Source organism: Podarcis tiliguerta (genome assembly GCF_965153285.1).
Source record: "Podarcis tiliguerta genome assembly, chromosome: 6".
NCBI lineage: Eukaryota > Metazoa > Chordata > Lepidosauria > Squamata > Lacertidae > Podarcis > Podarcis tiliguerta.
In genome coordinates, this window is record NC_139539.1 from 53,255,531 (window position 1) to 53,271,444 (window position 15,914).

Sequence of the window (15,914 nt, forward strand, 5' to 3'; positions counted from 1 at the left end):
CAAAATGGCCCTCCAAATCTTAAGAGTAACATCTACTGCTGTGTCCATCTAGCCTGGTCTACAAATTACTAAAATGCACTGGGGGGTATGTAAGAATATATACACTCCTAACTCCAGCCATGTAATATTAAGCACACTTTCAGGACTAAGGGAAAAACAACAACTCTGGGCTCCAAGATTCAGCTGAAAAGAGAGCGCTTCACTGAGTGATCAGAAAGAGGATAGTTGTCAACATTTACAACTGAGAATACAGGGAGAATTTTATTTATCACAAGTTAAGCAGCTTAGTACTTCATGTCAAGAATCAATTATTAAAGTCAGCCTAATAATCACAGAATCATAATAAATTCAGTAAAGTCAACTGTGGTAAATATTACACTAATTAGACATCTGTTCATTCAGATTCTATGGTTGAAGTCAAGGTCTGGCATACAGCTATGTTGTAAAAGTTGAAGTCATTTATGGCCCCAGAATATTCCTTAGGGGAATATATCCACTGAATTTTTCAGTTCTCTTAAACCATGACTCTTATGACATGTTTATCTAGTGGTTTCCTTCACTCCTAGTTATCTACTGCAGAACATAGCCAAGACTTTGGGAAAAAGCAGGTACTTTTACCCTGCCAGTTTTCCTTATTGGATCAGAAGTGGGAAGTTAGCCAAAGGGACTGCAGATTATCCCTGTTTGCAGGGGGTGGACAAATCTATTTCTAGTCTATGGCATCCCTGCCCCTGGTTTTACCTATAGCAGTTCCTTTCCTGCATCAATCTGAGATTTTTCTTTTTTAAAAAATCCTCTCAAAATACATATGCAAATGCATTATTTTATATGTTTAAACTGTCGAGAACTGTTTTGCAACATGCAGGGAAGTGTGAAATCTGACGGATTGCTAAATTCCGATCTGCGCTAAAAGGTGTGGAGTAACCCATTTTGTGTGCAGTTTCACAAAGATTCCATTCTCCAAACACTCCAAGACGGCATATGGGCATTTTGTTTGTGCACTGTGATGATGATTTGATATGTGAAAACACCACACTGACATCCATAAAAAATAGCTGCGCGCCCACATCCTTAAAGTCAAATATAAGAAAATGCTTGGCGGCTATGGCTACAATTCAACCCCTCTCCTTTGCACTGGAAGGGGACAGATGGATTGGGGCCTCCCTACCCAGTCTTGCTTGCCTTAACCACCCGCTGCCCGCGGAATAAGAGGAGCAGCATTCCACCCCATGTACACCCCACATTGAGTCTTAGCTGATTATTAAACAGCAAATGGTGAATCACATCCTTTTCCGGCAGGGTATCAAGAATCTCCTGGATTTAATTTTCTCAACTTTTGCTGCTTCTGTTGGTGAATCAATTTGAATGGTAGCCAGATTTATAGGGGGCCTTTTAAGGTTGATTAAAATAACCCCAGCATTGAGAGGATTATATCTCACTAGGGAAGCTGTAGATCCAGCTTTGTATAGAATAAATGCCATTTCTTTCTCAGCACTCTTATCTATCTTTTGCACATAATCCTAACTTTCCTTCAAGAGCAGAGAGATGAGGAAGTTGGCAATTGGTCTGGATACCCAAAAGACTACTTGGCACACCATGGTCCCTGGAGCTGAATATGCAGTTGGCTCCTTTTCTCCAACAGAATATCTGGGGGGGTGATCAACATTCTCATATTGGTCTGTTCAGCTACTGTCAGAAAAACAAACATTTCCATTAAGGACATGGACGTGCTTTTGTATCATGCTGTATATGGAAGTGTAATGAGATAACATGGAGAATAAAGATGCATATGTCCTTGTGCCCCAACAAGATACTTTTTCAATTCTGGCAGAAAGAGTTTTAGGATTGCTACAGGGAAATAAGGACTAAGGTTAGGCCTCATCTTTTCTTCCTTCAGTTGTCAGTAGCATCTGGGCACCTTGTTAGGAGGTTTTGGGGACTGGACCTTTGGAAATATAGGGCCTAATACAGATGCATCTGACTTGCTACAGCTTCTGACTTTCCATCCTGTGGATACCTTTTTGATTAACATGCAGTGCAATTCTATGCAAGTTTATTTAGAAGCAAGACCCTCTGCTGCAGCCCCAACCATGCAACGCCATGTGTGCTCACTAAAAGTCCCACCGTGCAGTCTAATATTGCAAAGCTAAACACACTTACTAGGAGGGAGTAAGCCCCCTTGACCACGATATGACTTTCTTCCGAGCAAACCTGCATGGGATTGTACTATAAATGTATTCATTCTAACTGATTAACATTCTAACTGGTACATTATGTACATATTCTCTGCTTATAACTCTCCACAAACAACATGAGGTGGATTGATCTCTTGGAAACGTTTGGGGGCCGCCACGGGAGAAGAGTGACGGAAGGGATATCCAGCAGTTGCACACAATATAATGCCACATTCTACTTAATCTGTTCAAAGTACCAGGGTAAAATGGACACACAAAGCACCAATATTAAGAGGGGCTTCTCACTGTCCAGGATGTAAAGATAGCCACTCTCAATTACATCCTAAAAATTAAAACTATTTCTTTAAAAGGTCTCATGATATTTGACTTTGAAAAACCAACTACTGTAGTCAAGTGGTAACCCTGTTGTTATATCAGTTGTTACCTGTGCTTCCTGAATTAGATAATTAGAATGGGGGGGGGGGGGCGTTCCAAGAGGAGGTGATCTGGCTTGGTTTTTTACTTTAGTTTCCCTGCCAACTCTTGATAGAATATGCCTACCACTTGCAATGAAAGCTTGGTGCCCTTAACAATATTTGGTAAATGCTGAACTCCAGCTCAACTGCAGCCAGATCAATAGAGTTCTTATCAAAGGGATGTAAACAACATAAAAAGACCATTTCTGCTTTATGATTTAAAACCACTGCAATAGCAGAGAACCCATTTGTTAGAAAGCATGGTGACCATCTGGGATTGGTGTATAGAAGCGATTTCAAGACGCAGAAGATCAAATTCTTCACTGTCTAAAAGCCAAGCCAGGCATTATCTTGGTAATATGGTCCCAGCCCCACATTTGCTGAGGCAATAGGGAACACAGAGGTGAGGTGACATTTCTGAAGGGGGGCTGGCAGGTGCAAAGGATGATATATTTCTCCCCAGTTGGGCTACCTTTTGGTTCAGAATCCAGGTAGCAGGAAAACCTTAAAATTGCAGAGTTTGAGATTTGTAGGAACGAATCAGTGGGGGGTGGGGGGTGGGGGGAGAGGAAAGTAAAGGACCCCTTGCCACCTATACATTCCAGCTATGTGAGCAATGTAGCTTGGCTCCATTAGCAGAATATGTTTTCCACTTATGGAAGGCTTGTTTCTGACCTAGTGGAAGAGCCATATGCCTAGAATTTCCCAGACATGGTGCTTTTTTCTGGGGGGACATAGGGGTGCGCATACCCCTAAACATTTTGTGAATCTTTGTACTTTTGTCCATTTACTGTATTTATTTTTCCCAATTTGAACTATAAAATGTTGATGTTCTTGAGTCAAAATGAGAGTACCCCTAAAAAATTTTTTTAGGAAAAAAAAAGCACTGCTTGGACATATCCAGAACACTGCAGTCAGAAGCAGTCTATGGGCAGAAATGTCCTGGGAACTACTTTTTTGATGATTTTGTCAAATAAGCTCTACAACATTTCACTGTTTGAAATATGGCACCCCTACTATATGGGAAAGTGGCCAGAGTTCCAGATGAATTTTTGAATTGTGCAAGTTGTTATCTGCCTTGTGCCCCTGATCTGGGGGCCCCTAACAGGTTGACGCAACCTGTGGACAACCTGCCCCACCATGGATCCCATCCTGAATTAGTCTGAAGGTATGGCTAATGTTTAATAAGATTGTTTAAATTACAAAAACTCCTAGTTATACATATAGCCTGGGAAGGGAAGGGGGAAATAGATGTTGCATCTCCTTTCCCCTGGCTCCCAACCAAGAGTAGAGAGGAAGGTCAATTTTGCTGAATGGGAAGCCACTCTGCACCTGACAGTACTGATGCCTCTGTTGACATTCTGCATGGTGCTGTTCTAGAGCAGGAAGGAGAGTTAGAGTCAGGCAGTTCCTACCTTCTCCAGGGAAGATGTAACTGGTAGTCAGGGTAGCTTTAATCCTTTGTGCTAGGCCTTCCTGCCCAATGCCTCCTCTCCTTTCTGTCTGATGCCCCACCTGTTGACAGCCATGGATAGCTCTGGGCCATCCAACCCGACCTGTAGCAAACCATGGATGTCTGTACCTGATTTGTCCAACTCCTGAGCCCCTCTGAATAGGCCCAATGTGACTTGGAGCTTGAATGAATCTGGTGAGCAGCTCCAGTTTATAACCTACCGATGTTTTTATGTTATAGTATCTATTTCCTTACTCACCATACTTCTTATGCTATAATACAATTCCTGATACACTGTGGCTGATATAATAATACATTTTATGATTCTTTGCATTCAGACCTTGCCCCAAAAATATATTAATTCAAGTATTTTTCTCTCGGCAAGGGAAGTACAAGAATTTGGGGGAGGGGGGCGAAAAACAATTTCTAATTGTTACACTAAGCTTCTATTAGATTGCCTTTTGCCACAAAGGTGTGTTTTTTGGATACACTGGAGACAGTGTATCAGAAATTAATTTGTCCAAAGCAGGTTAAGATCTGACCCCGTATGGATCAAAGGCATCAGTTCGGTCACACTCACTCGCTCTAACAGAGCTCTCTGTGCCACTGCAATTTCAGCCTGTCTTGTTCCCCGATGCCCTGTGGGCTTCTGCTCAAGATCAGGATCAGGAAAGGACATGGTCCTCCTACCAAGCTATAGTGATACTAAAAATGTGCAGTGGGGCTCCTGTATATGCCAGAAATGAAATGGTGTACAACAGATTGGTGCCACTCTGTTACTCTGTGGTGGGCTGGCTTGTTTGTATTTAGTTTTGTGGTACCTAGAAAGGAACTCAACAGAATTGGATAAGACCATCCATGTCTGGACTGCTGCTGACTTGGTTTAAATAGGGTTGCCATATGTCTGGATTTAGTTGTCAATAAAAACAATACAGGATCATATTCCATAATTCTACCTCAATACTTTTTAGTAGAATGATATATCCACCATATATGTAAATGAAATATAAGTCTTTCATTGGCAGTTCCAAGATGTTGAATTCCTGTTCTACTATTGAACCATTAGTCTAAAAAGAAAGTTATCTCACATTTCTAGAACAAAAAAAATCACTACAGTGGTACCTCAGATTAAGAACTTAATTCGTTCTGGAGGTCCATTCTTAACCTGAAACTGTTCTTAACCTGAAGCACCACTTTAGCTAATGGGGCCTCCTGCTGCTGCTGCGCCTCCAGAGCACGATTTCTGTTCTCATCCTGAAGCAAAGTTCTTAACCTGAGGTATTATTTCTGGGTTAGCGGAGTCTGTAACCTGAAGCATCTGTAACCTGAAGCGTCTGTAACCTGAGGTACCATTGTACTTGCAAAGAAGGGTCTTGGCCTACAGCCTAACTCCCCCACCCAAGAACACAATAACAACATCGTAACAATATATAACATAGCTATGTAGGTAAGTGCACAGTCCACTTTAAAGTTACATTTCTCCCTATGAATGTGTTCAAAGGATGGATCATAAGGGCTGTTTGCATGTAGGGGAACATGCTGTGAGAACAGGACAGATCTAGAGACAAGGTGTATTGGAAAAAAAAATGTTACATATATTAACTGCCTTGTAGCCATTCCCCTTTCATATACAGCCCCTCTACAGCTACAACCTTCTGTTGTCATGCTTTCATCCACTTGAGTATTACTCTTTTTTGTGTTAGCTACATTTAAAATGCCAGGAATGAGGGTTGTTATTATATATCTAGTGTGAGAGAATTTTGGCAAAATAGTTTCATAGTTGTACAGAATGCAGTGCACCAAGAATATGGATTCAGATTTTGCTCTGTTTTATTTGCTCTGTGGTCAAAATAAATCCTTATCCCACAAGGAATTAACCGCTTACTTTGTTATAGCTGCCCGCGTGGAAATAGCATGATATTGGAAAGGTGATGAGGATTTCTCCTAAAGGGTCTGGCAGCTGGCACTGGCTGACAAGCTTATGTACCAATGCAGTCTAGCTAGGGAAGACATTAAGCATGACACATTTCAAGAAATTTGGGTGCCCTTTCTTTCATTGTTTAATTCCAACCTAGAGGAACCTGGAAGACTTCTACCTTGGAGGGGGGGGGGATTCTTTAAGTATAGGTAAAAGGTAAGGGATGTGGGTGGTGCTGTGGTCTAAACCACTGAGCCTCTTGGGCTTGCTGATTAGAACCTCAGTGGTTCAAATCCGCACGACAAGGTGAGCTCCTGTTGCTCTGTCCCAGCTTCTGTCAACCTAGCAGTTCAAAAGCATACCAGTGCGAGTAGATAAATAAGCACCACTGCAGTGGGAAGGTAAATGGTGTTTTCATGCACTCTGGAACTCGTCATGGTGTCCTGTTGCACCAGAAGCGGTTTAGTCATGCTGGCCACATGACTCGGAAAGCTGTCTGTGGACAAACACCAGCTCCCTCAGCCTGAAAAGCGAGAGGAACACCACAACCCCATAGTCGCCTTTGACTGGGGTCCTTTACCTTTTTAAGTATAAATTTATATGTGCTTTGATAGTTACTTTTTCTTGAACCTATTTTGTATACATACATTGTGTGATTAGCGGACAGTCAAGTGAGAAACACGATTTGCATGAACAATTGTTGAACCCTTGCTTATTGTTGTCATATTTGTTTATCTGGAAAGGAAAGGAAAGGAAAGGAAAGGAAAGGAAAGGAGGTGCACTATGGGTTGGATCCAGACTTAGATGCCATTAAAAGCAATGGGGTAAACTACTCAAGACACTACTTGGCCCACTGATTTCAGCGGAAATTAAACACAACTAACTTAGGACACAATCGTAAGCAGATCACCAATGTGAACACAGTAGAAGCTACACCCTGGAAAATAAGGAGCAGTAGTAGCATTGACCCACAGGGAGAAGCAGCCACAGAGTCAGTTTGGGAGGGCTAGAAGCCCCGATAATACCCCCATCTCATATGTGGAGGACCAGCAGCAGCCACAAACACACCTAACAGAGGCTGGCAGAGCACTCCAAGCTGCCCTGCAGTACTCAGGAGCACTGATCCCTCTGGAGGGTGGGGAAATGTCAACACTAGCTTCCAGCCCCCAGTACTACTTGCTTTGCAGGGTATCTGGCATCATGGCTGCCAAGAACATGTGGAGAAATGTAAAGGGTTGCCAGTCATGGGCAGAGGAAGGCACCTGCAACCTCCACCTTCATTACCATCCAAATGTTTGATTGCCTTGCAGATACACAACTACATACACTGCAGACTTGGGAACAATGGCTCTCTCACACATCTGGTATTTAATTTTAAAACATAATTGCCAGTCACATCATCAGTGTCATGTGTGGTTAAGGCCCTCAGAGAAACAGGAGACACCATCTATTTAATGGTTATCTAGGGCAAAATGCAAACCTAGTCTGCTTCATTTATTCATATTCAAAATGGCCACAAGATCTTTACTATTGAGAGATATGGAATTATTTGGAGTGGAAATGGGGGAGGGGAAGGAGGTATACTGAGCAGAAAACAATTGCTTCCAACCATCCAAATGTTAGATGAGATGATACCACTTGTAGACTCATAGTATAGAGAGCTCAAGTGTGCAATTTAGACACAAAACCCCTGCCAAGTCTATTATTATATTTTATTCGTCCACTGCACAGTTTCACATTGATGACTATGCTAATAGCATCATTTCAAGAGTGGAAGCAGAGCCTGAAAATGGACACAATTTGCTGCCCTGACAAAAGGGAAATTTATGTCAGGCACCAGCGGGGTCTGTGCATTCATGAGACCAGAGTGTTATTCTTGCATATGAGTTATTTGGTGATGAACAGGAATCACAGAAGTGGTGCAAAAGTGGGAGGTAATTTAAGCAATGCTATCATTTGAAATGGGCTCAGGTTGTGAGATATGGATTGGCTGCAAACTGCAGACCACTTGAATGCAAGTTAGTGGATTAGTTTTTTTCCAATAGAATGTAATGTGTCTCCTGAAAATAAGACCTTTCCTCTCTCTTTTTTAATCAGATAAAGCATCCTACAGCAAATGGCAGAGCCACCTTGCAATGTTTCTTAGAATAAATATGTAAAGCTACCTTCTAGCTAAGACTATTTTTTGTATACCAAGGTGGGGATTTGGAGCCAACAGTGGACTCACGTGACCACATTTTTTTCACTATTTTTCATAGTTTCAAGTTGTGGCCATTTCAATCCCAAATATGTTGTCATGTTAATCCATCCCATGTTGGAGCAGAATGAGGAATTAGACAATGAATTGTAATAGTGATCCACTAGCTGCTTTCAGTCCTTGAAGGAAGGGATATATGTGTGATCTGATACAACCTACCCCCCACCCCACAAAAAGGAATGGTAGCAATATTTGCTTTAATACACGACTATTCCCTGAAAGGGAAGCTGTCAGTGTGAGATGGAGCATCAGGAATTTTACTCAACAAGAGCCATCTATAAAATCCCATTACACTTCTCAGAAAATGCCTGTTATTTATTTTATATTTTCAAATCCACCTCCATCTGTGCTGAGAGGTTTTTCTTAGGTCACATACTCAATAATCCTTCCACACTTTGATGTCACATATTCAATAATTGTCTGTCTTCCACTCTTCTTTGCTCCTTAATCCATCTCCCCTGATTAGCAGCAATTTCACCTTCAAAACACCCCTGCTTCTCCGGCCAAGCATCTGACTGATTTTCTGTTTATGTAACATTTGCAAATGTTATTTCCTTTCTGCTCTGAGTTTCACATAGCAACACCTGCCCCCGCACTGCATTAAACAGCAACACCATTTCAAAATTTGCATTTGGGGCTATGTCTATTAGAGCAACACTTTCCCTTTTTGCAGCTAGAACATTACAAAATCAAGCATGTTCAATTCAGACCATGTGTTCAGCATAGAGTGATCACAAAGGTTGCTTCAAACTCTTGATGAAATAGGTAGGTTCTTTGGCTTTATTACCATCGGTAGTCCCATAGAAAGAGACATTTCAGAAGTTTTACAATGCTAATCACAGGAGATGTTTTCCAACAGATCAGCCTTCACAAACCTGGTACCCTACAGTTATTTTGGACTAAAAGAGTCACCCTGATGAGATGTGTAGCCCCAAAAATCTGGAGGACACCAAGTTGGGAAAGGCTGCAATAGGTAGTCTCCCAGACAGCAGATGAATTGCAACAGAGACTTGATCAGACCTGTGCAATGTGGAACTGGTCATGCAGCTAAAGCTTATATGCAGAAGAACCAAGGTAGTAGAAAACAGGGCGCTGTAGTAGCATGTTTGAGTAAAAAACACAACCCTACCGTGCTGAATTATTGCCACAATGTCTCAATGTGCTCTTGAATCATCAAGACACTGTGTGATGGTGCATGCGGAAGATAAAAGAACAGTTTTAGATAGATGCTTAGCTACTATTTCAGTGTGAGGTTGCTCACTCACCGGATTGTTGTACATCTGAACAATGAGCTGCTTGACACCGTGGAGAGTGGGATGAGCCCAAGGTGAGGGATCTGCCCAGTGCCTGTTTAAATCAAAGCCCATTAGGGAGCACCTGTAAAAGCAAAGACAGGACAAGTCGTCAGGGCTCAAGAGGCCAGTTTGAGTGATGGAAGTTTGGTTTCTCACACTACCTACTTTTCTTTCAGCCGCCCACCACTCCAGGTGAACTCCTGCCTTGCCAAACTGACACCAATTGCAGGCTGAAAGTCTGTCACTCATCTCACTCCATGTAATTCTGTGTTCTTGGAATGGATAGGGGGAGTCACACTAAAGGCTTCTAACAATCAACTTTGGTTGTAATAGGTGCACGTTTTGTGCTTCTCCTTCCCATAAGGCTGGTGCGCAGCTTGAAACTAATATGCCCAAAAGGGTCTCATCTGATTGTCTTCTACCTACTCCCAGACACTGCATCAAGACTTTCAGCAAAGGAAGACCAAGATAGTTTGATTTACACCAGCAGCCTTTCTCTCTTCCCCACCTTGTGTTTTTAACACCCCAATGCAGAGAAAGCTTGCCCACTCTTTTGTATCCTTTAATAAAAGTACTGCCCTAATTATGGATTTGGGTTTTATATCAAAGGGTACAATATAGAAATTCCTGAAAATAAGGAGGAACCACACAAAGTCACAACTTTTGCTATATGTAAAATGAAACAATAAAAAAGCCATTTTGCTACTATACTCTAGAGCTTCTAGAGAAGCAAAGAGCTTTCACTTGATACTAGGTGAATGGCTATTACAATCTATTATTTAAACATATCTATGGAAACAGCTGAGATTTGTTCTTGTAAAGCTGTCTGATGAAAATCCCCAATGTCTGAGAAGGAATAAGGAGAGAGAAAGAACATTCATAAATACTAAGCCACACATTCTCCAGCTAAAAATGGGGAGAAAGTAGAGGAGAGGGAGGCTGAAATAGAAAATTAAACAGTTTGTAATCCACAAACTAATTAAGCTGTAGATCCTGAACTGAATGTGTTTTGCACAATAGTTTATTTCCTATTCAGTTGTCTTAGGGCTGCAGTGTTATAAGGGAGGGAGCCCCATTGAACTGAATGGGACTTACTTTTGAGGAGGCATATGTATGATTGCATATTAGCGTTTTAAAACATGGGGGGCCAATCTGTAGTATAAATGTCTTAAGCAGCACAGATATCCATCTGGTAACTCTGAAAGGAGCTGGGAGGCCATGAAACCCAGCTGTGGCATGTGGTATACAGTCAGGGCAACACTCCAGCTTGGCTCTCCAGAACTGCAAGATGCCACGGCAAAGCACCGGAAGTGGGGAATGCATTCTGCACTGGAATGCCACCAGAATGGCTCTGTCCATATTCTAGATTTTAACTGTGGCCCATGTGCCAAAAACCTTGCCTTTAAATCAGACCATTTCTTGGTCTTTTGGAAGGGAAATGTACTAATGGGACAGCATTAAGATGAGCGAGAATCAGCCCACAGCAAAACACACTGCAGGGAACCCAACAGTTTCTTCAGTCCCCTTCTCCCCAGGTATCTTGGCCTGAGCAAGCTGAAAGGCTGTCCTTTTTCAATTGAAAAATCTAACCACCCTTCCTCACTCAGATATACAGTTGCTTCAGATGGGGAGGGGGGGATTCCCTTCAAATACTTGCAAGGGGCCAAGAAAAGGCTGGACCCCCACTTTCAAGTATTTTGGAGGTTGTGTTTGAAACAAGCATGCACCCTGATGTGATGCATGTATGATTTGTACTTAGGGAAAAAATCTTGTGAGAAGCAGCTCTGATTCACCCTGGGCATATAATTTATCCCTTGAAAGAGCTCTTGGCTGCCTGCTATTGTCAAGGAAGATTTAATAACATGCCTGAAGATGTGTGTTATTTTTGGTTTGCTTATTTTTCTTACAGTCCTTCCTTGCTTTCAAGAGTGTTCAATCTATAGAAAATCGCTGGGACCTCTGACTTTTCTTCCTTTGATTTCCCCTGTCTTTTATTTCCTGCACCCACTAGATGCCTGCAGAGTCTCTTACAGGCCTATTCCCAGAAGGTGAGAGAAATGGAGAAGAATGGGCTAAAGGAGTTAAAGAAATCCTTTTTCATGCCCATGATTTATTACAAAAAGAACTGCACACACTTCCCGTCTGCTTTGTGAGGAAATGCTGGTTCACTGAATCAGTACTGGGTGAATGTACAGATAATACCCCACACAAAGCCTGCCAGTGCAAATCCACAAATGGCACTAGTGGGAAGGGTCAGGATTTGAAAATGAAAAAGGGAAGGGGAGCCTTAAAGTACCATCTCTCTCTCTCTCTGCCCCTCCCCATTAGAGTTGAGAGCGGGCATAATTGGACTGTGTTGCCACTTTACTTGAAGGCATGAATGCTGGCTGGAACTCTTCTGAGTCTGTAGCATGTAGCAGGAAAAGTCTCGTGCATGCAACATCCACAAAACCAAAGTCTTAAAACTGTACATCAACACTTTGCTTCCTATATTAAAAGAATTATTTAAGCACTACTTAACTTATCTGAGGTTGTCAGATTTCAAAATCAGCTGCACTTAGGGATGGGAAAAACATGTCCAGTTTAATTCCCAATTTCCCCAAAACTTAAATTTGGTTTGCTACTTTTCCACATTGGTTTGCATTAAAAATAATAAAAAAGTTCTCATGAAAATTTGGGAAGCATAAATTAGGAAAGTTGTGAATGGGACCCCCCTAATGGCACTCCAGACCAGGGCTTGACATGCTATTTTCCCCCTTAGGTTAAACTCAAATGTCATTTCCCTCTCCATGCGGTGTCTTTTTATTTTATACTTTGGCCATGAAATTGTAGCATTCATGTCAATGCAAGTTATATATAGGACTGGATCACTGTGCTTGAGGAAGGACTTTTCTGGTGGCCTGACACTATTGGGACCTGACTCCAGTGACAGTCACTTCTGTTGTTATGCCAATGCTCGTGTCTTATGCATTCGGTGCAAAAGTGCTTGAGTTCCACTTGCAGAAGTGGGCCAGATGGTGCCAACATTATGTGGCATCCTCAAGGCCATCTAAAGCCCCAAAGGAGCCAACATCATTAGCAAAACCTAGTGCATTGCTAAGGGCTTTTTAAATGGCAAGTGATACAAGTTTGTTAGCTCGGCTCCACATGCCAATGCAGGATTCTGGGTTAGCAGATATGGCATGAACAGCAGTTTGCACCACAGCAGTTAGTGGCTTTGCAGGAGCAGGGCATCCTGATTAGATTTCTCATTTTGCTTTCATTCATTCCAAACCCACAGGGCAATTTGGTAATGAGGCATGGCATTTGACTGCATTTCCACCCAGCCAGCTTTCTGCATCGTTTTGCTCATGTGGACTTATAACTCTAAGAGAACTCACAAAAGAATATTTAATAATGAGTTTCTTAGCACAGACAGAGTGGGCAGATCAGCATTAGCTGCTGAAGGCCACATGGTGGAGTCGACGTTTGTAGAATGAGTGACACAATTTTAAACAGCGAGTGATAGTTAACAAAGCACTCCTCCATTTTCTCTTGTTAAATAAAAATAAATGTGCAGTGATACATGTCTCCTTCCCATGTGCCCACCCATTCCCCCCTCCTAACTTGTGGGAGTGCTACTTCCTGGCACGAACATCAAGGAAGAACTGGGGCATTCCACAGCATGCACTGCATTCCTCTAAGATCAGCAAGAAATACCTTGATTCAATGTTTATTTTCTTCTCTTTCACACAAATCTCAGTAAGGCCAGAGGGAGAAAGCACCAGTCTGTGCATAGCTGCATGTGTGGCTTCATTTAAATATACACAATGTATAAATGGGGCTTTGCCTAACTAACACAAGTCTCCACTATAAATAGCTAAGTGGGCAAGAAATGAAATGAAAAAGAAAATGCACCAATGGTTGAGATTTGGGGGGGGGGGGGAGGACCTAAGTAGTCTTCATCACACATACAGCTATTTTTAAAAGTAGCCTGGTTTTAATAGTTATCAAACATTCCTCCACTGGCTATGTAAATCACTAGTTAAGAGACACTAGTCTTATTTTCTAATATAGACCTGCATTCCTCATTCTGGAGGTGGGAAGAGAACCATGCCTGCCTATGCAGCGGGATGTCTGCAAAGGGGCATTCACATACATATAGCTGTACAGTGGTATCTCTGGTTACGAACTTAATTTGTTCCGGAGGTCCATTCTTAAGCTGAAACCATTCTTAACCTGAGGTACCACTTTAGTTAATGGGGCCTCCTGCTGCCGCCATGCCTCTGCTGCACAATTTCTGTTCTCATCCTGAGGTAAAGTTCTTAACCCAAGGTACTACTCCCGGGTTAGCAGAGTCTGTAACCCGAAGTGTTTGTAACCCGAGGTACCACTGTATGTGTGTTTGAACTCCGTGCAATTGGGAACCTTGCACAGTTGATTGAGAGAAGTCCCTAAATTGTTTGCCAGATTTTTGGAGGATTACCTGCACCCATACGAGCCTGCCAGAGTCTTCAGTCCTGCTCTCTGGTCTGGCAGTAAGATCCACCAAACTGGTAGCTAGTCCCCATAGACAAGAACTTTTCACTGATGGCTCTATATGTTTCAAACCGTCTCCTTTGAAAGGCACATGTGGCATCTGCATTAGCCTTTAAACATGAAGATATTTCTGTTTCAAACTGTCCTTTGCTGAAATGCTGCATGCTGGACATTTTAGCTGCTGCTGTTTTAGTGTGAGGCAGGGTTGCTTATTTTGTACTTAATTGTTTTATCCTGATGTCAATAAGCTACCTCTGGAGAGCTATGCCCTGAAAAAGGGGGTGGGATTCAAATCCATAAATTAATCACTTAATATACACAAAAATAAATACTGGGATTAAAAAAAATCAGGCAATCATATGCATACTCAATCCCAAAAATAGTTGGAATGCTGTTAACAAGCTAGGCACCACTAGTGTGCTAGTCCCACCCTCAACCCTACCACTGAAATCATTAGCGCTTACATCCCAACAGACAAACATAGGATCGGGGCTGCATATCACAGTGTTGCACAGTACAAACATAACATTTGGAGGACACTACTGCACTTTCTTTTCTTTTCACACACACATAAATATATTTAAATATCAGGCCAGTATCTATATTACATAGCAAGAGGTCTCTGCATTGATAAAAAACCTTTTCTTCTACCTAGTTGATTCTGATCATATTGGGGTGCTTTTTGCACTCACAGTAGTCAGTCTGATATCTGTATATGCATGAGCAGTGCATATGTCAACCAAAACACCCCAGATCTCAGCAGCAGCAATTTCTCCTATCCTATTTTATACATATATTCAGAGCACTGAAACTGGTGGTGGTAGCAGAGATGCATAAGACACACATTCACACAACAATATTTCTATGAATACAGATACCCCAAGGGCTATTTTGAATGTTAAGAATGCCCTGCATAATTTTCGGGCATCCCTTGAATATAGTTCAGTTATGCTCAGCGTGGATTTGTGATCCTGAAAACGTGTATCCTATTGCCAACTGATGTCCGATCAATAAAAGGTATCGCCTATTTTGTATCTTATTGGAGGAAAGCCAGCACAACACCTAACTTCTATTTGCTATTTTCATAATAATTTGCACAGGCTTTCCACAACTGGGCTCTCATGAGTTACTGAATTACAGCAAACCACTATCACTGTCTGCTGACGGAAAAGTCAAAATATATTTCTGGGTAAGTAAGGAACAGATTTCAATTTCAAGCTTCCAAGGGCATAACATAAAAAAAGCATTTTTAAAAAATATAGAAATACAGGGCATAAGAAGAGAACATTGATAGAGTCCTTTAAAAACAAAAGAAGGAAGGAACAGCATTTGAGATGCAGCAGCAAGACTGAATCATTTATATAGCTGGAGAAAAAGATCTTATTCATTTCACACAGATTGCTCATTCAGATAAGCATGTGCTAGAGCTGACTTTGTGACACCAAACATAGTATTTGCAATGGGTAGAAAACGGAGATGGTTGAACTGTTTAGGAGAAGGGGAAATGCTGACATTTTCAATACCAAGCAGCATGGTTTCAAAATAATTCAATAAAATTTATTTTTCTTGCTTTTGTTGCAATTGTCTTTGTTGGAGGAGTTGCTGAAAAACAATGCTACTACTGATTTTCCTATTTCCAGTCAAGCATGGAGTAGAACAGCACAGGAGACAGATCGGCATATATGATTTTTTTTTAAAAAAAGCTGTATGTCTTAAGCAAAAGAATACTGAGCTAGCATGAAGAATATTCTTAAATGCTTGAAAATCTACCAGAACATGAAGAACAACTTTTTCTCCTTTCTACCAAGGGAAAAGGAAATTGA

General features: G+C 41.6%; 1 protein-coding gene across 1 annotated transcript in view; it reads right to left on the minus strand.

Moving 5' to 3' along the window:
• BEND5 (BEN domain containing 5) overlaps positions 1-15,914 on the minus strand; it is a 706,924-nt gene that overhangs the window by 106,386 nt on the left and 584,624 nt on the right. Inside the window, exon 9 of the mRNA XM_083447871.1 lies at positions 9,544-9,655. Within this exon, the coding sequence (XP_083303997.1) occupies positions 9,544-9,655 (112 nt within the window). The remainder of the gene's footprint in view (positions 1-9,543; positions 9,656-15,914) is intronic.